Genomic DNA, 25,706 nt, shown 5'->3' on the forward strand with positions numbered 1-25,706 from the left:
TCTGTAAATTATACCATGGGTATTTTGTTCTCTTCGATCTAAGAAGGATCGAAGTACCTATACTTTGGTCTTCCTTCTTCTTTAGTTTCATGTGTTTTGCGAATTGTATCTTGGGTATTGGAAAAGGGAAATTTATAGTCTCAAAAAAGGTATTTTTTAATTTGCCACATAGCTTCTGCAGTGATAAGTTGCCCACATGGTTTTCTCATCTGAGTCAACCCTATAGCAATGAAATGACAGATGTCACAGCCAAATGGCTTGTTCATCTAGCCATGGTGTTTGTTTCAGAGATAGGTTCTCATGATGTAGCCCTGGTTGGCCTGGAACTAGATCTGTAGACCAGGCTGCCATCAGAACTCAGATCTTCCACCTGCCTGTGCCTCCCCAGTGTCAGGATGAAAGGTGTACACCATTACATTTGGCCTCTTCACTGCTTAGCAACACTGAAGTCACCAGCCTGTGCTTGCAAATAGACCTTTATTATCATTGAGGAAGAATACACACAACCCACTCAGTTTTCAAGAGCAGATGTTCAAGGTATATGCCATCAGAAAGCAGGGGCCTTGACGATCTATCATCAACTGAACTATGCTCACATCATCACATAGCAAATTTTTAATGAAGCTGCCAACGGGAAAAAAACAAGATGTCAGTACTCAAGTGGGAGTGAGGTTTATCTACCATAATTAAAGGAGTGTCTTTTCATCACAGCCATGAATCTGTTTAAAACTTTTAAATACTTTTTTGTGGCTAGCCGGAGAGATGGTTCATTGGTTAAAGCACTGTTCTTTCAGGGGTCCTAAATTGAAACCACATGTTGACTGACAACCATCTGTAATGCGATCTAATGCCCTCTTCTGCTGTGTCTGAAGACATCTTCAGTGTACTCAAAAACATAAAATAAACAACTGAAAATATATACTTATTTGTCGTGTGTGTGTGTGTGTGTGTGCGCGCGCGCACGTGCATGTGCTCGACCATGTGTAAGCCTGTGTGTGTGGTACATGCCTGTGTGTACCTGAGTGGGTACTTGCCTAACTGTGCATGCTGATGTTTGTGCATATATAACAATATACTTGTTTGTGTGTGCCTGTGCACCTGCTGACATGGGTGTGTGTGCCTGTATGTGTGTGTCCTGGAGTACATGCATATGCTCTGATGCCTGGAGTGCATAGATAATTACTTGTGGGAATCCATTCTCCCCTTTCACCAATAGGTTCCAGACACTGAACTTATCTGGCTTGGTGGCGTTGCCTAAACTGCTGAGCCATCTCAGGTTAATTTTGAGTAACTGCGCACATTGGACAAGGACGACTATCATCCATAGCATGAGTTCCAATCCCGGCCTTCTGCAATTGATCTCTGCCCCATTTCTCAATTCTCAGTTGTTCCATACATTCTAGCTTAAGAACAGAGAGAGCAGCCGGGTGTGATTCCACAGACCTATAAATCACTTGAAATTAGGAGATGAGGCCAGGGAATTGACAGAGTTTGAGGCAGTTTGAGGTTAGTCTAGGTTACATAGTGAGACCTTGTCTCAGAAAAAAATCCAAAGATTTTCTTTAAAATTTTTATTTTAAAATTGAAGTTTGTTTGCTTAGCCAAACTTGGTTCACTCAGACTGAATATAGCAATGCATCTCCTCCCCACTAGGGGGCGTGGAGATGGTGGGGCACATGTCAATCATTCCATTATTTACTACTGAGGGAAACATCTACTGGATCACTCAGGAGCTAAGTCAGGCCTACCCTGGACAGTTACACATCCTCCTGCCTGTGGCCTTGTAGACCCTAATGAAAACCTGTCACCCATACCCTTATTCTGCTTTGCATTGAGGTGGTAAAAATGGCGCCCCTATCTCCCTCCACCTGGCATGCAAAACTCCCTGAAATTCTGGGGTAAAGTTCATTATTAGAGTTCATCCTTTACATGTGGAAGACCCTAGATTCACTCCCCCAGCACAAGAAAGACAAAATACCTTCCCAAAATTGGTAAGTCTACAAAGTCAAAAGCAGACCAAGCCCAAATATATTAACATCCAACCATTTACATTAGATTCACCAAAAACACGTTTCTAAAATTAAACAAAAAACTTGAAATCAGAGGGACATTCCACCTGCTCATCTATAGAATGACAGACCCCAGTGACAAGAGATGTTTCAGCACATCATAGAAGCCAGAAGGACATTGTAGCCCTTTCCAAATCCTGAAGGAGAAGAAACTAATACCAATTTTAAAAACTGAAACTGAGTGAGAGGGAGAAGTTTCAGGAGTTCAAAGCAAGCCTTGAATACATAAAGTGTTAGACTACCCTTAACTGTATAGCAAGTTTCTGGGGGTATACAAGATGTCTCAAAACAACAAAATACATGTACATGCTCAAACACACACTGACACAAACAGACACACACACAAACACGTTACATGTTACACATCCAAGGTCTTCTTGAGCAAAACAACAAAACTGAAGCTATTACAGTATCAGATTTTAAAATACCTCACAGCAAGCTGCTGTAATCAAAGCAGAATGAATGATCATATCATCAAACACATACATCACAGCCTAGGAAGAGAACCTGCACTTTTATCCTTTGTTGATTTTTTTTTAAAGGACAAGCAATAGACTCTCCAATAAATGGTATCAGGAAGATTCAAAGGCAACCATATTTTTATACCTATCACTAATCAATAGTTCAATAATCGACTCATAATACATGGGAGGAAAGACTAGATCCGAGACTAGAAAATGACTAAGAGAATCTGTAGAAAAAGCTCAATGACTTGGGTCTAGGCAGGAGTTCTAGGCTAGGAACTCCCAAGTACCAGCCACCAAAGCAAGAACTGACAAATGGGACTGAATCAAATTACAAAGTCTCCACAGCACAGTGGAGGAAACAACCAAACAGCACACCAAAATGTATCAAACAACAACAACCAATCAAGAAAACTAAGAGAATCCTCACAGATTGTGAGAAAATTGAAATAAGTTTTCAATTGTGTAGCCCAGATTAGCATTGAATTTGAATGTGGCATGGGCTAGCCCCAAACTTGAGGTAATTCTTCTGCCTTAGTTCCCTGCCTTCTGGAATTATAGCTCTGTGGCACTATGTTCAGAGGGAGAAATATCTTTAAGTAATACATGTAATTTAAATTATATTGCTAACTTTTTAATATGCTGTTGACCCTTGAAATTAAGGGATCCAGGGTAAAAACCTTTAGTCCCAGAACTCTGGAGGCAGAGACAGGTGGATCTCAAGGTAGAGTTCATAGCCAGGCTGTTTCCAAGACTGCATATGATACACAGAGCAAACCAAAGAGTGGGGACTCATTTTTTTCTCTTCCTTTTTTTAAAAGACATGTGTTAAAGGTGTCTTGCTAACAGACAATCAGCATTTGCTTCAGCATCCTGGGGGCAGGTTTTGGGGACTGTGCTACCATACCAAGATCACTGAAAATAACTTGGATGAAGGTAAGTAAAACTCAAAGGAAAATTAGCCAAATGGAGATGATGACAGCTCACTGATGAAGCACCCCAAGAGGGGTCTGCACTCAGGAGAACCCACCCATCCTGCCATTAAAGACAAGATATGAGGAAACAGTCCCCTCACTTCAGCTGTGGGCCTGGGACTGTTGAAATAACTCTTTGTGCTGAAATCCGAAGAACTAGCAATTCTTTCTTTTCTCTCCCTGCCTTCTTTTCTAATACATAATATCTCTCTCTACAGCCCTGGCTGTCATGGGACTCACTATGTAGACCAGGCTGACCTCAGACTGACAAGATAGCCACATGACTCTGCTTCCTGAGTCGTGGGATTAAAGGCATGTGTTATACTTAGCCATTTATTATTTTTCTCTGTTTGTGATGGTTTTGCAATGAACCCAATCTGGCCACCAAAATTACTAAATAGCAGGAGGTGACCTTGAACTTCTGGATCCTCCTGCCTCTGCTTCTTAAATATTACACACACACAGCCAATGTCTGTTCTGTGTGATGCTGGAGATCATACATTTAGTCATACATTTTATATAAAGTTCATTTCTGTTTAAAAATTCATTCTTATATAGAATTTTTAGTATGTTTAATGTTATTTTCAATGCATTGATGTGAGGGTGTCAGTCAGATCCCCAGGAACTGGAGTTACAGACAGGTGTGAGCTGCCATGTGGATGCTAGGGATGGAACCCAAGTCCACTGGAAGAGCAGCCAGTGCTCTTAATTGCTGAGCCATCTCTCCAGCCCCAGAAATATTTTACAATTAATGTCCAGCTTAAGTCAAGAAGCAGAGCTTACCCAAATGGTGGCAGATGTCTCCCGTTTTGCAGTCGATAACACATCTTGAGCAATAGGCTTCTCTCCTCCCACATGTACACATCTATAGAGCCATCATTACAGGTGATGATGACATGAACGGGGTCCTTCAAAGAACATCCAAAGGTGAGTAGGCTGGAGTCAATGTCAGATCAAAAGACAGGGAGAGGGCCTAGGATATGGCTCATCAGGTAAAGGCACTTGCTGAGCAAACTTGGTGCTCTGAGCCCACGTAAAGATGGAAAGAAAGAGACTAACACCAAGAAGTCTGCCTCTGGACTCTGAAAGTGCTCACACACAGACAAATGCATATGTGCACACCCCAACAGTGTAAAGTTTTTTTAAAATGTAAATCTATTTTTAAACCCCCACTGGAGAAGAAACGATCTAAACATACCACCCATAGTCTCACAATCATTTCTGGGCTGTACTGAAATGTCTGCAGATGGAGACCCTTCATGCTGAAGAGCAAGAGAGAGGATCCAGTTGAACAAACAATCACGCTCTTATCACTGACTCCCATCCATTTCGGGTTCTCATTGTAGTCTTGCAAAGAGAAACTCGCTACCAAATCTCCTGTTCCAAACAAACAGAAAATACAGAGGCAAGTTTTTCAGTCATTTAAGTAAGAGCAATATCCTTAATGCCTTGTGAAAAGCATATCCCTCCTTCCATGGTGTGCTAGTCTGAAAGAGACAATGAAATCATCCCATTGGTCTGACAAGTCCGTGTCCTGACAATGTCATGATCTTGGCCGTGGAAAGGCAGGCTATGACACAGGGACGGTGTGGACAGTCAGTAGCTCAAACATTGCAAAGACAACTGTACTGGCAAAGGACAGTAAAACCCAGGCCCTAGTGCATGACAGCAATGGTAACATGTCTGAGAAATTTGTAGTTGGCTACTGTAGTGACCAACCAGCAGGCACAAGTTTACATCTGGTCAAGGAGCCTCCCTGCTCCCTTTACAAAAGCATCATGTGGAGCACGATCATAAGGTGATCCACAATCCCACACAGTCCAGTGGATCTCCAAATTCATGGCCTGCCTGGTCTACAGAACAAGTTCCAGGTTAGCCATGGTTACACAGAGAAACCCTGTCTTTAAAGTCTAAAAATACAAAACAATGTTAAGCATTTATATCTTACTATGGGAACTTGGGGGAGATACATGAGAAATTGGGATTTCTTTTAAAAATTGTTTTTACATTATTATGTTTGTGTAGGTATTCATGCCAGAAACACACATGTGGGGGTCAGGGGACAACTTGAGGGATTTGGCTCTGTCCTTTATCATGTGGTACCCCAGGAATTGACCTAGGTTGTCAGGCTTGGTAGGTAAGTGTCTCTATTCTCTAAACCAGTCCTTCTCAACCTTTCTAATTCTTCCTACTGAACTTTGTTACAAATTTCATGTGGCATGGGGCAGGGGTCCTGCCCAGCCATAAACTTACTTTCATGGCTTTTTCATAATGGTAATATTGCTACTGTTATCAACTGTGATTTCAGTATTTTTGAAAACAAATTTGTCATAGGGTTCATGACCCATAGGTAGAAAACCACTGGCCTAAGCCATTTTGCCACACTTTCTTATAGTTCTTTATTGTTTACATGTGGGTTTGTTTTTTTTTTCTTTTGAAACAAGGTCTTACTATGTGTCTGTGTCTAACCTGATACTCATTGTATACAGCAGACTGGCCTGGAACTGGAAAAGACCAGCCTGTATCACAGCCGGAATGATGGAATTAAAGGTATGCACAATCATGTTTGGTCTTTTTTTTTTTTTAATTTTATCAGTGTGTGTGTGTGTGTGTGTGTGTGTGTGTGTGTATGTGTGTATGTATACAGATCTGTGTGGGTGTATGTATGCATGTGCACATGCTAAACATCTTCTCAGCTCCATCTTTCCATTTCTGAGACTGCAGCCTTTATGACTCAGTTTTCCTGACTCAGTCTCCTGATTTGGGGCGTGTGCCAATATGTCTGGATTGAGAACTTTCTAAGGTTTACCTTTAACAATTGTTTTGTTCCCGTTCTCTTCCAGCTTCATATCAAATGTTTCAAACCTTGTGACTATGGGGCGCCCTCTTCTGGACATCAGTGTTATTCTGTCTTCCCTTCTTGGGGTCCAGAAGGCTCTTTTGCATAAGGAAAATTCGAGAACGGTAGACACTGGGTCAGAGAATTCTGATGTCCTCAGTAAGCTGCTCATGTAAAACACCTGCAGAGAGAATTGCCCAGGGGAGTCAATGAAGAGTAAATCTCTGCAGCCTGGCACAAGCACACTCCACATGAGGGGCTTCCGAAAGAAACCCAGAAGTGGCCCCATCTGTTCTATACCCAGGACAGGGAAGAACAGTCATTGTTTCCACTCAAGGTCCGAATAACTCACCCTCTCCCTGCCCCTCCCATCATCTTCAGAGACAGAATGGAGTCCCCGAGTCAGGTCAAAAGGCCCCTCACATACCCTACTGCAATGGATGCCTCAAGCAGAGCTTGCTTAGGTAGTTTCCCTGTGCACATGATTAGCCCAGGGCACTTCTGGACACATGTTTTCTTTAAATAAGGCTTTGAGATTATCATAGTGTAACTGAGGCTGCTTTAATAATATATTGATGTATAACTAAATGAATATGCTTGGGCCCTGAGGAGTACTTGGCCTCTGAGAAGACCATCTCTCATCTAAGAACCGGGCACCAGAGGGCTGGCAGTTAAGAGAGAAGGCAGTATATAAACCATTGAGTAAGGTAGCACTTATGTGAAATCTATCAGCTACAGGTGGGTATGTCAGCTAGTGATCTAAAATGGCTTTGAGTTCAGGGTCAGCAAAGCTTTCTGGGGACTGTTATTTCACCTGCCTTCATCCTTTGGGTGAGCCACATTTCAAGGACACGTCATGAATAGTTATATGCCACTATGAATGGACATGTGACTGCTTCCAAGCACATTATTCTTTTCTGACTGTAGGAATGGCTTTTCTTATGATAGGGTTTGAGGGAGGGGGAGTAGTCTGCCTGGATATCCCTGAGAACCTTCCCACTCTCTCCAGTCTTCACCATTACTAGAAAAGACCTACCTTTGGATAAATACATGGGTGGTTCTGACTCAGTAAGACCCATTTCTTCTGAGGAGAGCAATCAATTTTATCAAAACCGCAAGGGAATACATTGACTGTGGAAATGAGGTGTAAATCTGGAATCCTAAAGATGTAGAGGTTACCCAAGATATCGCCTGCCTGAAATCAGAGCAACAGCACCTGGTCAGTGGGGAAAAGGTTAAGTATGGAGGAAGCAGTGTGATCTGCTCTGAGATACACCACTGTGTCTTCAAGTCCAGTAATGAGACCCAAATGAGACCCAGCCTGCCTCACAGAGTGTCTGGATGGATGCCATGAAACAAGGCTCTCTAGAACTGGGGTTTGTCTCAGTAGGTAACTGTGCAGAGAGAGACAGAGACAGAAAGACAGACACAGACAGACAGACAGACAGACAGACACAGAGACAGAGAGACACACACAGAGAGAGAAAAAGAGAGAGGAAGAGAAAGAGACACACAGAGAGAAAGTGTGTGTGCGGGGGGGGGGGGGTGTTCAACCCCAGGGCCTCCAATAGTATTTTCTTGATTCCAAACCTGCTCATGATTCATAAACATACATGTAAGCAAAAATTCAAACAAACACAAATAATTTTTTTCTTTTGTGTTTCTTCAGACAGGATGTCTCTGTGTAGCCCTGGCTGTCCTGGAACTCACTCTGTAGACCAGGCTGGCCTCAAACTCAAGAGAGTCACCTGCCTCTGTGACATGCACCACCATGTCCTAAAGGATTATTTAAAGAAACTTTTGTAGGACATGGTAGCATATGCCTTTAATCCCAACACTCAGAAGGCAAAGGCCGTCTGATCTCTTTGAGTTAGATCACCCTAGTCTACACAGCGAGTTCTAGTCCAGCCAGGAGTACATAATGAGAGTCTGTCTCAAACACATGAGGTATGGTATATGCAAAGATTTTCCAAGCCCTAAATCACTCCTCCCCAGAACTCACTCAAAGGATATCAACATTATCCTTTTTTCTCAATATCTGATAAAGTTCTGAATTTTCTCTCTATTGTCCTTACCCAAATTCACAGATTCAAAAATAGTAAACAATTCAAAGACAAGAAGATGTAAAGTTACTTAGAAAAATTGTGTGTGTGTGTGTTTGTATATGTGTTATATATATATATTTATGCATGTGTATGTAGATTACATATCTGGGAATACATGGAAACCAGAGAAGGAAGCCAGGTATCCGGTTAGATCACTATTCTCCTGATTTCCTGAGAGAGTCTCTTATTGAACCTGGAGCTAGGTTGGCTTGGCTTGGAGCCATCTAGTCCCAGTGATCCTTGTGTTTCCATCCCCAACAACACTGGGGTTACAGACACATTTAGCCACATCCCACTTTTTATGTGAGTGTCAGGGATTTGAACTCAAGTCTTCATGCTTGAACAGTAAACACTGCTACTCACTGAGCCATCTCTCCCCAGATCCCAGGAAAGAATTTTAAAGTGATATTTTTAAGAGAGTGGCTTAAGGAAATGTACATGAAATAGGTCAAAGAATAAAAGATAGCCATATTTATGGTATACTGTAAATGACTCTCAGCATTTGCAGAGACTCCAAGATGGCAAGTTGGATCAGCAGGTAAGAGCATTGACTGCCCTTCCAAAGGTCCTGAGTTCAAGTCCCAGCAACCATATGGTGGCTTACAACCACCCGTAATGACATCTGATGCCCTCTTCTGGTGTGTCTGAAGACAGCTACAATGTACTTATGTATAATAATAAAATAAATATTTAAAAAAAGACTTGACAGTAATGGGACCTCAAATTGGCAAGTGTTCTGTTCTGTGTGACTATTCCAGATTTAGGGGGGGGCACTTACCAAGACAATTGGGCCATCCTTGGAAATGACAGCTTTCAGTGATTTACATGGAGATTCCAGGTTGTTAGTTGCCAGAGCTTCCCTGTTGTGACAGTCCCACAGTTTGATAGTTGATTGTATATCTACAGTGACCGCAATGTGCATATCAGGGAGGGTAGTCAACAACTTGATGCTTGCTGGCTGTACTGGGCTTACCCAGGTTATAACGCTCTGGGGAACAAGAGCATCACCATGTCTTATCAACTCTAGTTCAGCTGCTTTCACCCACCAGTTTTATTTGGAAGCCTTGTCCAGACTGGAACCCTTTCTTACAAGGAAAGTATATGAATGTTCAAGATGGTGAGATGGCTCAGCAGGTAAGAGCACTGATTGCTCTTCCAAAGGTCCTCAGTTCAAAGCCCAGCAACCACATGGTGGCTCACAACCAAAGGCAATAAGATCTGATGACCTCTTCTGGTGAGTCTGAAGACAGCTACACTGTACTTATATATAATAATAAATGAATCTTTGGACCAGAGGAGGCAGGGACTGATTGAACAGAAATGACCAGAGTGAGCAGGGCTAACAGGAGCAAGCAGGGTTGACTGTTCAGAGCAGAGGTCCTAAAAATTCAATTCCCAACAACCACATGAAGGCTCACAACCATCTGTATAACTACAGTGTACTTATATACATAAAATAGATAAATATTTTAAAAAATATGAAAGTTCTAAGCATCCCTCATTGAATGTGATAGCACAAGCTGCAAATTCCAGCCCAGGGAGGCAGAGGCAGGAAGGTCACTAGCAGCTTGAGGCCAAAACGGTCTACAATGTCAAGTTGTAGGCCAATTGGGAGTATGTTACAAGATTATCTCAAAAAGAAAAAGAAACCCAGGGTTAGAGAGATAGCTCAGCAGTTCTGACCACCAGATATTCTTAACCAAAGGACCTGGGTTCAATTCCTAGCACACCCATGGCAGCTCACAACTGTTTATAATTCCAGTTGCAGGGGATCTGACACCATCACACAGACATACCTGCAGGGAGAATACCTATGTACATAAAAATAAAAAGCAACACAAAGAAGAAAAAAAACATCTAGATTATTTGGGGCAGGAGTGGACAGGAAAACAGGACACCTGCATTACACTTAGAGGTGAGCACACACAATACAGACCAGGGAGAAGAACATGGCTGCCAAGATGGCTCAGCAGAGAAGTGTGCCTGCCACTGAACCTGATGACAGGAGTTCAGGCTCCTGGAACCACATGGAAGGGGAGAAACAATTCCCCCAAACAAGTATGAAGAACAATCCCTGGCCCTGTGCTCCAAGCCATTTCACCTTTTACGGACAATACAAGCAGGGAGCATGTTCTTATGGTTACTTCTAGTGAGGCTAGGTTTTGTTGGTTGTTGGTGGTGGTGGTTCTTTTTTGTTTGTTGTTGTTGTTGTTTGTTTTGTTTTGTTTTTTATGAGACAGGGTCACTCAGTCATTCTATATAGCCCTGGCACTCCTGGCACTCACTATATAAACCAGGCTGGATTCCAACTCACCTGCCCTTGCCTCCTGAGTGCTGGAGTTAATGGCCTGAGCCACCACTTCTGGCAGTATTAAGTTTTACAACACATGAAACAAACCTATTCACAATGAATCAATTCTAACACTGGTTATTGTAACATCAATTCTTATACAATGCAAATGAGAAAAACATGTTTCTCTACCAGGCTTTCCTTTAGCTTAAAAAAGTTCAAGGGACAGGAGAGATGGCTCAGTGTTTGAGAGCAGGGCCTGATCTTCCATAGGTCCTAAGTTCAATTCCCAGTAATCATATGGTGGCTCACAAACATCTGTAATGGTATTGGTATTTGATGCCATCTTTGGTCATGCAGATGGAGCAAATAAAATAAGTCTTTTTAAAAATAATCATACACACACACACACACACACACACACACTCAACCAGCAGTACCATCGAACACAAAAAGCCAAAAACATAATTAATTTTACTAAAATATTAGAGGCATCAGTTAAGAGAGCCATTTCTAAGCTCTATCTTCATTTCCATTAAAATTATTAATAACTTCTACTTCCCTCTAAATGTAATCTTCCCTTTAAGTCAATCTCTCACTAAAATGTGACTCCTGAACTGACTCCCTTGAAAGGCAACCTGTTGAAGGCCTTATTACCATGTAGCACATGACTCAGTCTCATGAGGTTGAGGTCCTGCTCCACTCCTGGCTCCCTCTGCCAGGTACAATGATGATGATGCACCACTGGATCCTGCCTAGCACTTAGGAGGCAGAGGTAGGAGGGTCCCCATGAGTCCACGGCCAGCCTAAACTCTAGGGTAGCCTGATATCATCCTAAGCAGCCTACTACCACCCACTTGCCAAAAACAAACTAAAACTAAAAAACCCCAAAACCTCCAACATCAGAATCATCCTGTTCACTATGTTACATTTACAGTTTGCTGTGGGAGGCAATATTTATAAACATTGAGACCCTAACAAAATAGAAGCCCTTTTCTTGGGTTGGTTGGGTCAACCCTTAATTCCAGCACTCAGCGGGCAGAGGCAAGTAGATCTGTTGAGTTGGAGGTAGCCTGGTCTACACAGTTCCAGGCCACCTAGATATATCAGGTAAGACCTTCTGCCAGAGAAACAGAACCAACTAACCTCAAGAATGGATTAATGTTCACCATTAGGCTCTATTATCTTTTAAAATACAAAATAGTTGAGAGAGAAAAGAAGTGTCCATCCTGATTGGAAGGAAGGGTTCTGCCTCGGAACACCTGAAGGAGCCATCTTGGGTCCCAGATCCCTCAGTGATTAGTCTGCACAGGTGCGGACTACAGAAGCAACATAGCTTCTGGGACAGACCCCGTTTCAGGCTCCAGACATCCAGGCACCTTCCCTGCCAGAGGAGAAGTGTCTGCCCCACCCGGGAGGGCTCTGTTGAACAGCACCTGAGGGAGCCATCTTGGGTCCCAGATCCCTCAGAGATTAGTTTGTGTAGGTGAGAGTTCAGACTACAGAAGCAACACAGCTTCTAGGATAGGCAGAAGCAACACAACTTCTGAGGCAGGCCCTGTTTTGGGCCTTCATCTTCAACCAGGAGGCAGGTTCGAATGCCAGATATCTGTGCACCTTCCCTGCAAGAGGAGAGCTTGCAGAGAGTACTCTGATCACTGAAACTCAGGAGATATCTACACTCCCAGGTCTGCTGACAGAGGCTAACAGAATCAAAGGAGGAACAAGCTCCAATCAGAGACAACTATAACAACTAACTCCAGAGATTACCAGATAGGGAAAGGCAAACGTAAGAATCTTACTAACAGAAACCAAGACCACTCACCATCATCAGAACACAGCACTCCCACCTCAGCCAGTGCTAGATAACCCAACACACCCGAAAAGCAAGACTCAGATTTAAAATCATATCTCTTGATGCTGGTAGAGGACATCAAGAAGGACATTAATTACTCACTTAAAGAAATACAGGAGAACATTGCTAAAGAGGTAGAAGTCCTTAAAGAAATATAGGAAAACACAACTAAACAGGTGATGGAATTGAACAAAACCATCCAAGACCTAAAAATGAAAGTAGATACAATAAAACAAAAACAAACAAACAAAAAAAAACAAAGTGAGACAACGCTGGAGATAGAAACCCTAGGAAAGAAATCTGGAACCATTGATGCAAGCATCAGCAACAGAATACCAGAGATGGGAGAGAATCTCAGGTGCAGAAGATTCCATAGAGAACATGGGCACAGCAATCAAAGAAAATGCAAAATTCAAAAAGATCCTAATTCAAAACATCCAGGAAATCCAGGACACAATGAGAAGACCAAACATACGGATAATAGGAGTAGATGAGAATGGAGATTCTCAACGTAAAGGGGCAGCAAATATCTTCAACAAAATTATAGAAGAAAACTAACCTAAAGAAAGAGATGCCCATAAACATACAAGAAGCCAACAGAACTCCAAATAGACTGTACCAGAAAAGAAATTCCTCCCAACACATAATAATCAGAACAACAAATGCACGAAATAAAGATAGAATATTAAAATCAGTAAGGGAAAAGGGTCAAGTAACATATAAAGGCAGGCATATTAGAATTACACCAGACTTCTCACCAGAGACTATAAAAGCCAGAAGATTCTGGACAGATGTTATGCAGACCCTAAGAGAACACAAATGCCAGCCCAGGCTACTATACCCAGCAAAACTGTCAATTACCATAGATGGAAAAACTAAAGTATTACATGATAAAACCAAATTCACACATTATCTTTCCAGGAATCCAGCCCTTCAAAGGATAATAAAGGGAAAACACCAACACAAGGATGGAAACTACACCCTAGAAAAAGAAAGACAATAATCCTTCAACAAACCTAAAAGAAGACAGCCGCAAGCACAGAATCCCAACTTTAACAGCAAAAATAACAGGAAGCAACAATTACTTTTCTTTAATTTCTCTTAACATCAATGGACTCAATTCCCCAATAAAAAGGCATAGACTAATAGACTGGCTACACAAACAGGACCCAACATTTTGTTGCTTACAGGAAACCCACCTCAGGGAAAAGGACAGACACTACCTCAGAGTGAAAGGCTGGAAAACAAATTTCCAAGCAAATGATCCAAAGAAACAAGCTGGAATAGCCATTCTAATATCGAATAAAATTGACTACCAACTCAAAGTTATCAAAAAAGACCAGGAGGGGGACTTCATTCATACTCAAAGGTAAAATCTACCAATATGAACTCCCAATTATGAATATCTATGCTCCAAATAAAAGGGCAGCCACATTCATTAAAGAAACTTTACTAAAGCTCAAAGCATACATTGCACCTCACACAATAATAGTGGGAGACTTCAACACCCCACTCTCACCAATGGACAGATCCTGGAAACAGAAACTAAACAGAGACACATGGACACTAACAGAAGTTATGAAACAAATGGATTTAATTGATATCTACAGAACATTTTATCCTAAAACAAAAGGATATACCTTCTTCTCAGCACCACATGGTACCTCTTCCAAAATTGACCATATAATTGGTCACAAAACAGGACTCAACAGATACAACAATATTGAAATTATCCCATGCATCCTATCTGATCACCACTGACTAAGGCTGATCTTCAACAACAACATAAATAATAGAAAGCCAACATTCATGTGGGAACTGAACAACACTCTTCTCAATGATACCTTGGTCAAGGAAGGAATAAAGAAAGAAATTAAAGACTTTTTAGGGTTTAATGAAAATGAAGCCACAACATACCCAAACGTATGGGACAAAATGAAGGCTAAGGGGAAAAAAATCATAGCCCTGAGTGCCTCCTAAAAGAAACTAGAGAGAGCATATACTAGCAGACTGACAGCACACCTAAAAGCTCTAGAACTAATGGAAACAAATTCACCCAAGAGGAGTAGACGGCAGGAAATAATCAAACTCAGGGGCGAAATCAACCAAGTGGAAACAAAAAGAACTATTCAAAGAATCAACCAAACCAGAAGCTGGTTCTTTGAGAAAATTAACAAGATAGATAAACCCTTAGCCAGACTAACTAGAGGGCACAGGGACAGTATCCTAATTAACAAAATCAAAAATGAAAAAGGAGACATAACAACACAACCTGAGGAAATCTGAAACATCATTAGATCCTACTACAAAAGGCTATACTCAGCAAAACTAGAAAACCTGGATGAAATGGACAACTTCCTAGAAATGGACAAATTTCTAGACAGATACCAGGTACCAAAGTTAAATCACGATCAGCGTAACGATCTAAACAGTCCCATATCCCCTAAAGAAATAGAAGCAGTCATCAATAGTCTCCCAACCAAAAAAAAAAAAAAAAAAAAAAAAAAAAAAAGCCCAGTTCTATCAGACCTTCAAAGAAGACCTAATTACGACTCTTCTCGAACTATTCCACAAAATAGAAAAAGAAGGTACCCTACCCAATTCATTCTATGAAGCCACAATTACTCTGATACCTAAACCACAGAAAGATCCAACAAAGAAAGAGTACTTCAGACCAATTTCCCTTATGAATATCGATACTCAATAAAATTCTCGCTAACTGAATCCAAGAACACATCAAAATGATCATCCATCATGACCAAGTAGGCTTCAACCTACGGATGCAGGGATGGTTTAATATAAGGAAATCCATCAACATAATCCACTATATAAACAAACTGAAAGACAAAAACCACATGATCATCTCGTTAGATGCTGAGAAAGCATTTGACAAAATCCAACACCCATTCATGATAAAAGTCTTGGAAAGATCAGGAATTCAAGGCCCATACCTAAACATGATAAAAGCAATCTACAGCAAACCAGTAGCCAAAATCAAACTGAATGGAGAGAAACTTGAAGTAATCCCACTAAAATCAGGGACTAGACAGGGCTGTCCACTTTCTCCCCACCTATTCAATATAGTACTTGAAGTTCTAGCCAGCGCAATTCGACAACAAAAGGACATAGAGGGGATACAAATTGGAAAGGAAGAAGTCAAAATATCTCTATTTGCAGATGATATATTAGTATATATAAGTGACTCTAAAAATTCCACCAGAGAACTCCTAAACCTGATAAACAGCTTCAGTGAAGTAGCTGGATATAAAATTAACTCAAATCAGTGGCTTTTCTCTACACAAAGGATAAACAGGCTGAGAAAGAAATTAGGGAAACAACACCCTTCAAAATAGTCACAAATAATATAAAATACCTTGGTGTGACTCTAACTAAGGAAGTGAAAGATCTGTATGAGAAGAACTTCAAGTCTCTGAAGAAAGAAATTAAAGAAGATCTCAGAAGATGGAAAGATCGCCCATGATCATGGATCAGCAGGATTAATATAGTCAAAATGGCTATCCTGCTGAACTTAATCTACAGTTTCAATGTAATCCCCATCAAAATTCCAACTCAATTCTTCAACGAATTAGAAAGGGCAATCTGCAAATTCATCTGGAATAACAAAAAACCTAGGATAGCAAAAACTATTCTCAACAATAAAAGAACCTCTGGTGAAATCACCATGCCTGACCTGAAACTGTAGTACAGAGCAATTGTGATAAAAACTGCATAGTACTGGTACAGCGACAGACAAGTAGATCAATGGAATAGAATTGAAGAACCAGAAATGAACCCACACACCTATGGTCACTTGATCTTTGACAAGGGAGCTAAAACCATCCAGTGGAAAAAAGACAGCATTTTCAACAAATGGTGCTGGTACAACTGGCAGTTATCATGTAGAAGAATTCGAATTGATCCATTCTTATCTCCTTGTACAAAGCTCAAGTCTAAGTGGATCAAAGACCTCAACATAAGACCAGAGACACTGAAATTAATAGAGCAGAAAGTGGGGAAAAGCCTCGAAGATATGGGCAAAATTCCTAAACAGAACAGCAACAGCTTGTGCTGTAAAATCAAACATTGACAAATGGGACTTCATAAAATTGCAAAGCTTCTGTAAGGCAAAAGACACTGTCAATTAGACAAAAAGGCCATCAACAGTTTGGGAAAGGATTTTTACCAATCCTAAATCTGATAGTGGACTAATATCCAATATATACAAAGAGCTCAAGAAGTTGGACTCCAGAAATTCAAATAACCCCATTAAAAAATGAGGTTCAAAGCAAAACAAAGACTTCTCACCTGAGGAATACCGAATGGCTGAGAAGCACCTGTAAAAATGTTCAACATCCTTAATCATCAGGGAAATGCAAATCAAAAGAGCCTTGAGATTCCACTTCACACCAGTCAGAATGGCTAAGATCAAAAATTCAGGTGACAGCAGATGCTGGAGAGGATGTGGAGAAAGAGGAACACTCCTCCACTGCTGGTGGGATTGCAAGCTTGTACAACCACTCTGGAAGTCATTCTAGAGGTTCCTCAGAAAATTGGACATAGTACTACCAGAAGATCCAGCAATATCTCTCCTGGGCATATACCCAGAAGAAGTTCCAATTGGTAATAAGAACACATGTTCCACTATGTTCATAGCAGCCTTATTTATAATAGCCAGAAGCTGTAAAGAACCCAGATGTCCCTCAACAGAAGAATGGATACAGAAAATGTGGTACATTTACACAATGGAGTATTACTCAGCTATTAAAAACAATGGGTTTATGAAATTCTTGGACAAATGGATTTATCTGGAGGATATCATCCTTAGGGAGGTAACCCAATCACAAAAGAAGTCATTAGATAAGCACTCACTGACAAGTGGATATTAGCCCAGAAACATAGAACACCCAAGATACAATTTGAAAAACACAAGAAAATCAAGAAGAGGGAAGACCAATAGGTGGATACTTCCTTCCTCCTTAGAATAGGGAACAAAATACCCATGAAATGAGTTACAGAGACAAAGTTTGGAGCTAAGATGAAAGGATGGACTATCCAGAGAATATCCCTCCCAGGGATCCATCTCATAATCAGCCACCAAACCTTGACACTATTGCATATGCCAGAAAGATTTTGCTGAAGAGACCCTGTTATAACTGTCTCATATGAGGCTATGCCAGTGCCTGGCAAATACAGAAGTGGATGCTCACAGTCATCTATAACATGGAACACAGGGCCCCCAATGGAGATACTAGAGAAAGCACCCAAGGAGCTGAAGGGGTCTGCAACCCTACAAGTGGAACAATAATATGAACTAACCAGTACCCCCGGAGCTTATATCTCTAGCTGCATATGTAACAGAAGATGGCCTAGTCGGCCATCACTGGGAAGAGAGGCCCCATAGTATTGCAAACTTTATATGCCCCAGTACAGGGGAATGCCAGGGCCAAGAAGCAGGAGTGGGTGGGTAGGGGAGCAGGGCAGAGGGAGGGTATAGGGCTTTTGGGATAGTGTTTGAAATGTATATAAAGAAAATACCTAATAAAAAAATAAATACATAAAATTAATTGAGAGAACGAAGGAAAATCAGAAATACACATTGAGGTTCCAGCATTCACCTGGTTGTCTCTTACAGTGGCTCAGCAGCTGGCCATCTCTCAAGTCAGAGTACACAAGAGAAAAAACTCTTGCATAAACCAGCAGGGACTACACAGTGGCAATCTGGTGTCATAACGCTAAGACAAGCCAGGAGTAATGTCCTCAAGAATCACAGGCATGGCCCATCCTGTGTTCTTTTCCACTGGTACTAGGGTCCCCACCATCCCTATCACAGGGCATCATATATGACCCTAGCACTCACAAAAGCATAGAGAACAGAGATTATCTACCTACACAACTGTGCTGCAGCCAGGTCAAGAGATGCTGCCAGAAATCTAGCCCTGTTTCCTCCTCTAAAACACACAGCTCAGGAAGGTCCCAGGAGAACTATATTCAGTGCAAGCCAAACCCTTTATGTTTAGCTCCCTGGGGTAGGTACCCCAAATCCTAGTAGACACTATCAAGACACTATCAGACAAAGAATAATGTGTGAAGAGTTGTGTCAATTTCTCTACCACCAAGAGAGCACAGGTCCACTGTGCTGCCCAGTAAAGAAGTGGGGGCTCATTCTCCTAGTGCCACAGCCAATGAGAAGTCAAGGCCAGCTCTCCCTACTACCACATGTGGTGAATTGAGAAATGGCAACACCCCCGCATCGATGCAAGCTGATTGCCTCTAAGCACATCCACTGAGTATTTCCCTAATCAGTCATCAATGTGGGAGGACTCAGCCCACTGCAGGCAGTGCTACTGCCAGGCTGGTGGTCATGGGTGGTGTAAGAACACTAACTGAAGAAATCATGGAAAGGTAACCATAAAGAATGAACAACCCTCCATGGCCTCTGCTTCAGTTTATGCCTCAGCCTCCTCTGATGGACTATAACTTGTGAGTCGTTTCCTCCAAGTTACTTTTTTGGCCATAGCCTTTTACACAGCAACAGAAAGCCCACTAACACACAAACTTGTAGCCAACCTGTATTATGTGGTAATTGTTAGTTCTCAAGACTCTCCAAATATCCAGAAATGAGATCAAGCTGGGTTATGGGATTTCTGACTCTTATATAAAAGTCATTATTCCTCAGGAACTTATGAAACCAGTTCCAATCTGCCAAAGGATAACTTTATCCTTGTTTTTGCTACTGTCATAATGTTACAATGTACTCTCTTTATTTACTAGATATTAGATACATTCTGGAACGAATAAACACAGATTGTCTAACTCAGATATACTTAGTAGATACTGGCTTTCAATCTTGTCAGAAATCTGCTAAATGTACTGTTAAATGTTTTAGCTTATTATAAAAGACAGAGGCCCCCAAATCCTGACTATGATCCCCTCACCACCCAAGATCTCTGAGTGATTTTGGCACAGTGACAAGACTACCTAGAGTGTGGTATGACAACAACAGAGAATCACTGCTCCATTGCCATGCCTGATGCCAGGGCTTGGTCTACACTGTGGAGAAACAGAGGATACCCAGATAGATAAATGTCTCATATTGCCTACCACAAGTGAGTCATGTCTCCCACTCCCCTCCCCCATAGAAAAAAAACTCTCATCTTCTGAGCCTGATGGATGGCCAGACTACCTCTGCCCGAGTCTCCATGGAATTTGTCCACTGTGGGTCCCACCAGATAGATGATTCTATTGCCTCCAAGGAAAACAACTGAACTGACAAGGTAACTAAAGTTGTGGCCCTTAGGGGCCTAGACTTGTCTCGCCCACCACAGAACATTCTTACCCTCCTCCAAGGTCATTACTTCCTGGACATCCCCCCTCATAAATAACACTAACTTGTCATTCCTTTTGTCTTCTGCTTCAGATCCTGACCTCAGCCTACCAACTCCTTAATGTCACACAACCTGGCCACTTTAAAGATTGCTGGCTATGTGTACCCCCTGGAATTAACTCACAATTGCCACTTACAGCTTTTCTGATGAAACTGTCAAGTAAATTTACATCACCTTGTACCCAGTTGCCCCAACTCGTTGCTATAACACCATACCTTTTCTATATCATTCTTAATTATAGACTTAAGGGTGGTTTTCATGATAAACTATACAATCAACTATCATTTTCACATGGTCAAAATTTCAAGTATCCTTTACTTATCTTTTAAATTTAAGTTAAAATGTGTTTCACTATGCTAAATTCATATATATATATATATATATATATATATATATATATATATTCAGTCTCCCAGATAAAAGTAAAAAGCCCTTATTACTTCTGTTCTGTGAAAAGTTTTGGTCATCCCTAAATTCATCATAAAGTGTGTTCCTGTTGTTAACAGATTTATCTCATTTGTAAACTTATGAGCTCCAGAAAAACCCACTCAGATTCAACTCTCATGGCACACACAGACTATCTAGAAAAATACACCTGCCAATCAATATCCTACGTTCCTACCTGTTGCCCATTCCAGGGGCTGGGATTCCTCTCCTGTTCCCTGGGATTGGGACTCCTCTCACCCCACCCACCAAGACCTAAAGGTTTGTAATGTACACCGAGAACATTTCTTTTTCTCTCAAAAGCACTTGACTTTATTCTCTTCCTCAAATATACATAAGTGTTCCAGCACCTTGCTATTTCCAGGTGTTTACTCAAAATCTACATCCAGGACAGCTCCAGAGAAGCAACCCACAGATGCATCAGCGCCTGCTCTCACAGACACGGATGCTTCTACTGGACCTGTTCCTTCCTACCCACAGATGGTACCACAGATCCTGCACAGCAAGGAAACAACCGACTCTCCTAAGACTAGACAAACACCCCATCCCCATTTTCTTAGGTTTCCCAGACATGTCACCCCAAAGTCAGTAGAAAGTAGCTAGAGATCACAAGGACCCTATTCCTGCTTCACTATTGCCCCTTTCTACTTTCTCCTTTTTAAAATTAAACCAAAATGGACAAATGTTAGCATTCCTTCTGGGCACCACGTAACAGTTACCTGGCAACAGCCAGGTAAGCCTGGCTTGCTATGTAAGTGTCTGTTGGGTCCGTACTCCCTCTCTTCTGACCTTTCTGTCTGAATCTTTTCTCTCCCTAACTCATTTTTCCCTCTTTTCCCTTACCCCTTCCCTCTCCCTCTCCACATTTTCTAACCTGCCTCTCCTTTCCTCTCAACATTTCTCCCCTTTCCCTTTCTATCTTTCTCTGCTCTACTTCCTTCTCAACTCTACTTCCAATGCCCTAAAAAAACTCTATTCTACACTATACCCATCATATGTCTGGTACCTCAGGGGAAGAGATGCCTCACCATGGACCTTTCAACTGAAGCCCCATACAACCTCACAATAAATACTCTACTCTACAAAACATTTCCTGGTCTTAAACACACAACACAGTCTACTTTCTGTTTGCTTTGGACTCTTCTAAACCTCTCTGGTCATTCTCTCATATCTACAATAAAAATCTTAATCATATCAAGGAACAGTAATGTCAGCAGTTTCTTTACTGTACATCCACAAATAGGGTGAAAAAAATCAAAGCATTTCCAACAAAATCAGGAACAAGACAAGTATATCCACACGTTCTACTCTCATTCAACATGGTATTGTTTTAGCTAAAACAATAAAACAAGAGAAACAAAGAAGAGGGAGGCCAAGAGGAAAGGGAAGCCAGCACTTCCTCATTTGCAGGCACTATGAGCCTGTATTAGAGATCCTAAGACTCCTCTGAAAACTCTTACAACTGATAAACTTCCAGAAAATTGACAGGCTGCAATGTTAACAAGGAAAAAATCACCACCCTTCCTATAGAGTAATAAACAAAGTAAAGAAGGATCAGGGAAGCCTTCTGATTCAAAGTAGCCTCGACCACCACCCTGAAGGGGCCTGGTGAACAAGGTATATGCTTTTGATTCCAAGCAGGCATAGTTTGGCAGATCTCAAAGTTCAAAGCCAGCCTTGTCTACAGAGCAAGTTTCTCCCAGGGCTCTTACACAGTGAAACACTGTTTCAAACAAAAAAAAAAAAAAACCCAAATAAACAAAAGCAAACCAACAACAACAAACAAACTCTGGAATAAGGGGCCAGAGTAATTGTTCAGCAGTACAGAGCAATTAATATTCTTACAAAGGACCCTAGTTGAGTTCCCAAAGCCTATACAACACCTCATAGCCTCTGGCCTCTGCCAATCGGCACCAACCATTAACTAACACAGACACACACATATATAAAATCAAAAATATATATAAAAAAGAATACCTAGGAGTAAACTCAACCTTGGACAAGAACAATCTCTATGATGAAACACTGACAATCCTTGCAGAGATGGCTTAGCAAAGGACCTGAGTTCAGTGCCCACAGCTCCAGTGCCTACAGCTTACAATCATCTGCAACTACAGTTTATAAGGGACCTGACACCCTCTTGTGACGTCCACAGGCAGCAGACACGGATGGATTACACATACATATATGCACAGAAAACACTCATACATAGAAAACAAATCGAAAAATAAAAAAGTAAGAAGTGGGGAAATCAGGTGTGGTAGTGCAAATCTTTGACCAAAGCACATGGGAAGCCAAGGTAGGTAGATCTATCTGGGGACTTCGGGACAGCCAGGTCTGTACAGGGGGATCCTGTCTCATCATCACCAATAACAAAACGATGAAATTAAAATTCATATGAGGGTAACACTTGCTACTTATTGACCAGACTCACCTCGCTAATATCCCAGGTGGAAATCTTGTTCTTGGAACTCACCATACAGACAACAGACTTGCCTTGTCCGTTTCTTGTTAAGGCACAGCCTGATATGTAACCTGCATATCCCCGAACACCTGCAAGGAAACCCCAGTAAGACATGGACACTAAACAGTTGAAGGGCGACACAAACCAAAGAAGGAGTTTCATTTCCCTCTACTTTGTAAAAGGCTTGGAAAAAGCTGTGGAAAGGGTGGAAGCAGAAGCAGCCAAACACACTGCAGGCTGGGCATCTGTTCAGGTGCATTGACTCTTTAATCTGTTTCTATAGTTACAAAATGGGTACTGGCAGCTGGGGCCGTAACTCTGTAGGGAGAGTGGTCAGTTTTGTTTATAGAGGCCTATAAACCATAACTCAGTACTTATTGGGAAGCAGAGGGATCCAAAGTTCAAGGTCATTGGTGTGTGTAGTTACCTGAAGGGTTTGAGGTCTTCCTGTGGTACATGAGATCCTGTCTAAGAAGGAAAGAAAGGAAGGAAAAACGAAAGAAAGAGAAGATGGAAGGAAGGAAGGGAGGGAGGGAGGGGGAGAGAGAGAGAGAGAGAGAGAGAGAGAGAGAGAGAGAGAGAGAGAGAGAGAGAGAGAGAAAGAAAGAAAGAAAGAAAGAAAGAAAGAAAGAAAGAAAGAAAGAAAGAAAGAAAGAAAGAAAGAAAAGGAAAGACAAATCATGTATCATTCCTAGTGAAGGCAAGCAGAAGTTCTTGATTTTAGACCAGCCTCGTCTACAGATGAAATTCCAGACTAGCCATGCCTATAGAGTGAGGCCTTATCTCAAAACAAATGGAAAAGGAAAGATTCTTCCCTTCAAGAAAACAGATTCCACAAAGTTGTCTTCTGACACACACACAGTGTGCCCTGTACCAAATCAAATACAGAAATACTTAAAATAATAAATGTAAAAAACTTGAAAGCATATCTCCATCAGAAAACTGTTCTGAGGAAGTTTTTTTAAAAAGATAAACACTAAAGCCTATTTGGTAATTTCCCCAGTTAAATTCTCTCTACACTCTGGGAAGGGTACAAAGCATTCAGGGAAAGGGAACAATAAGGCTGGTTTGAAGATGTTGAGCAACCACTCAGCAGATCACAGACTGGTTCCATGGCTGTGCTAGCACAGCTGCCCCATCCTGTTAAACTACAATTCCCTTCCTCTTTTAAATGAGAATGTAGCACTGCACAGAATGGGAAAAACCAAGTGGGGTCTCTCCTAGGTCCTCAAGCCCATACCACACTCCAAAGGAATTTCCTTGTAAGTGAAATCTTCTGGAATTGCCCGGGACTTGACGTGTTCTTGCCATGTTCGGTAAACAAAGAACTGTTTCCATGTCTCTTTGCCCAGGAGCTGTAGGGTAACCATGTCACAGAAGAGCCATCTTTCCTGACACAACTTCCTGCAATACACAGTTGCAATTCCATCAGGCTGACCCCAGTCACCTTACTTTAGAGCCATGGTTACAGTGTGCAAACATAAATTCACTAACCATCCTCATGCAGCAGAGGTCCAGGCCCAGAATCCGAAGGCCTGTTCTTCCCTCTCTGCCCCATCTTGTCCCCTCCTCCCATCCCACCCTGCCCCTCTCCTTACCTCCACAGGAAATCATTGCTTGCAAGTGCATTCCAGTTCTATGAGAGAGAAAAAAATTCCTTAAACCAACAACCACCTCCCTCTCCTGTACTCATTTTTTTTCTGGGCTAGGCCTACACAGGTTAATAAAACAGAGTCCTAGCTCTCAGCATGGAGAGACCTACCCCAGCCAACACAAGTCACCTTGTGAGGGCTCAGAGGAAGGAGGGCCAGGCTCAAAGGTCTGACATGGAGTCTCAAGAATGGCAAGCATCAGCAGCACATCTCCGGAGGGAAGACTGTTCGTTTCTTTTGGCAGAATGCTATTATCACTGTTATTGTTGTGAATTAAGGTTTCTAGTAGCCTGGCCTGGTTTTAAATTCCTTTCATTGAGTTTGCCCCAAATTCCTGATCATCTTGCTTCTACCTCACAAGGGCTTCAATTACAGTCCTAAACCACCACTCCTGACTCATTTAACCAGATTTGAGGTCTTCAGAGTGGATAATGCTCACCCGTGTCCGCTAGATATATCTGTTTGCTATTCTGTAGGATGGAGCTCCTGTTGGTCAAGAGAAGCAGATGAGTCCCAGAGAAACTTACATGTCAGAGCTGAGTTGACAGGTCTGAATAAGGTAAGTTTAAGTAGGGAGGGATGGAGGAAAGGAAGGAAGGAAGAATGGAAGGAAGGAAGGAAGGAAGGCAGGCTGTGTTGAGTGTGATGCTGGGGTATCTAAGACTGCAAGACTGAGTGGGAAAGGTCAAAGGGCCTCATGTAGGGTGCACCGAATAGAGGAGTTCAGCCAAGGAGCTTTTACCTTGTTCACTTGGGCAACCTGTAGCAAACTGTAGGCATCTAGATAGGAGAAGATTTCCATCATAGGGAAACTAGACAAATGGATCTCCATCTTCAGTGGCCTAAGTCCACACTGACTCTCCTTTCTCCTCCCAGCTTGATCTGATTTTAAAGACTCGGCCAAAGATTTCACAGGATTGCCAACCATAGTTCATCAGGATTTGACTGGAGCAAGCTGCAGCTGTGTAGACGCTCAGCCTGACTCCCCTTCCCCTCTCACTGCAGCCAGATGCACTCAGCTGAGAGTGCTCACACCTTAACTCACTCCACAGTGATTTTCATAGCATAGATGAGCTCAACAACCCCTTCCTGGTACTGTGGAGACCAAAAGCACATGATCTGGGGCAGCCCTGATTGATGATGTACTTCTCAGAACCTTCTAGAA

The 25,706-nt window shown here is 41.8% G+C and overlaps 1 protein-coding gene across 1 annotated transcript; it reads right to left on the reverse strand.

Moving 5' to 3' along the window:
- Positions 1–460: 460 nt before the first annotated feature.
- On the reverse strand, positions 461–25,404 carry Fbxw24 (F-box and WD-40 domain protein 24). Its single transcript, NM_001013776.4, has 10 exons — positions 25,284–25,404; positions 24,488–24,525; positions 24,130–24,293; positions 22,860–22,978; positions 9,230–9,439; positions 7,383–7,541; positions 6,317–6,527; positions 4,706–4,884; positions 4,291–4,415; positions 461–624 (listed from the first exon to the last, which is right to left on the reverse strand). The coding sequence occupies exons 1-10, from the start codon at positions 25,371–25,373 to the stop codon at positions 519–521; spliced, it is 1,401 nt and encodes a 466-aa protein (NP_001013798.2). The 5' UTR covers positions 25,374–25,404; the 3' UTR covers positions 461–518.
- Between the last annotated feature and the right edge of the window lie 302 nt (positions 25,405–25,706).

This window comes from Mus musculus, chromosome 9, assembly GCF_000001635.26.
Source record: "Mus musculus strain C57BL/6J chromosome 9, GRCm38.p6 C57BL/6J".
Classification (NCBI taxonomy): Eukaryota; Metazoa; Chordata; class Mammalia; order Rodentia; family Muridae; genus Mus; species Mus musculus.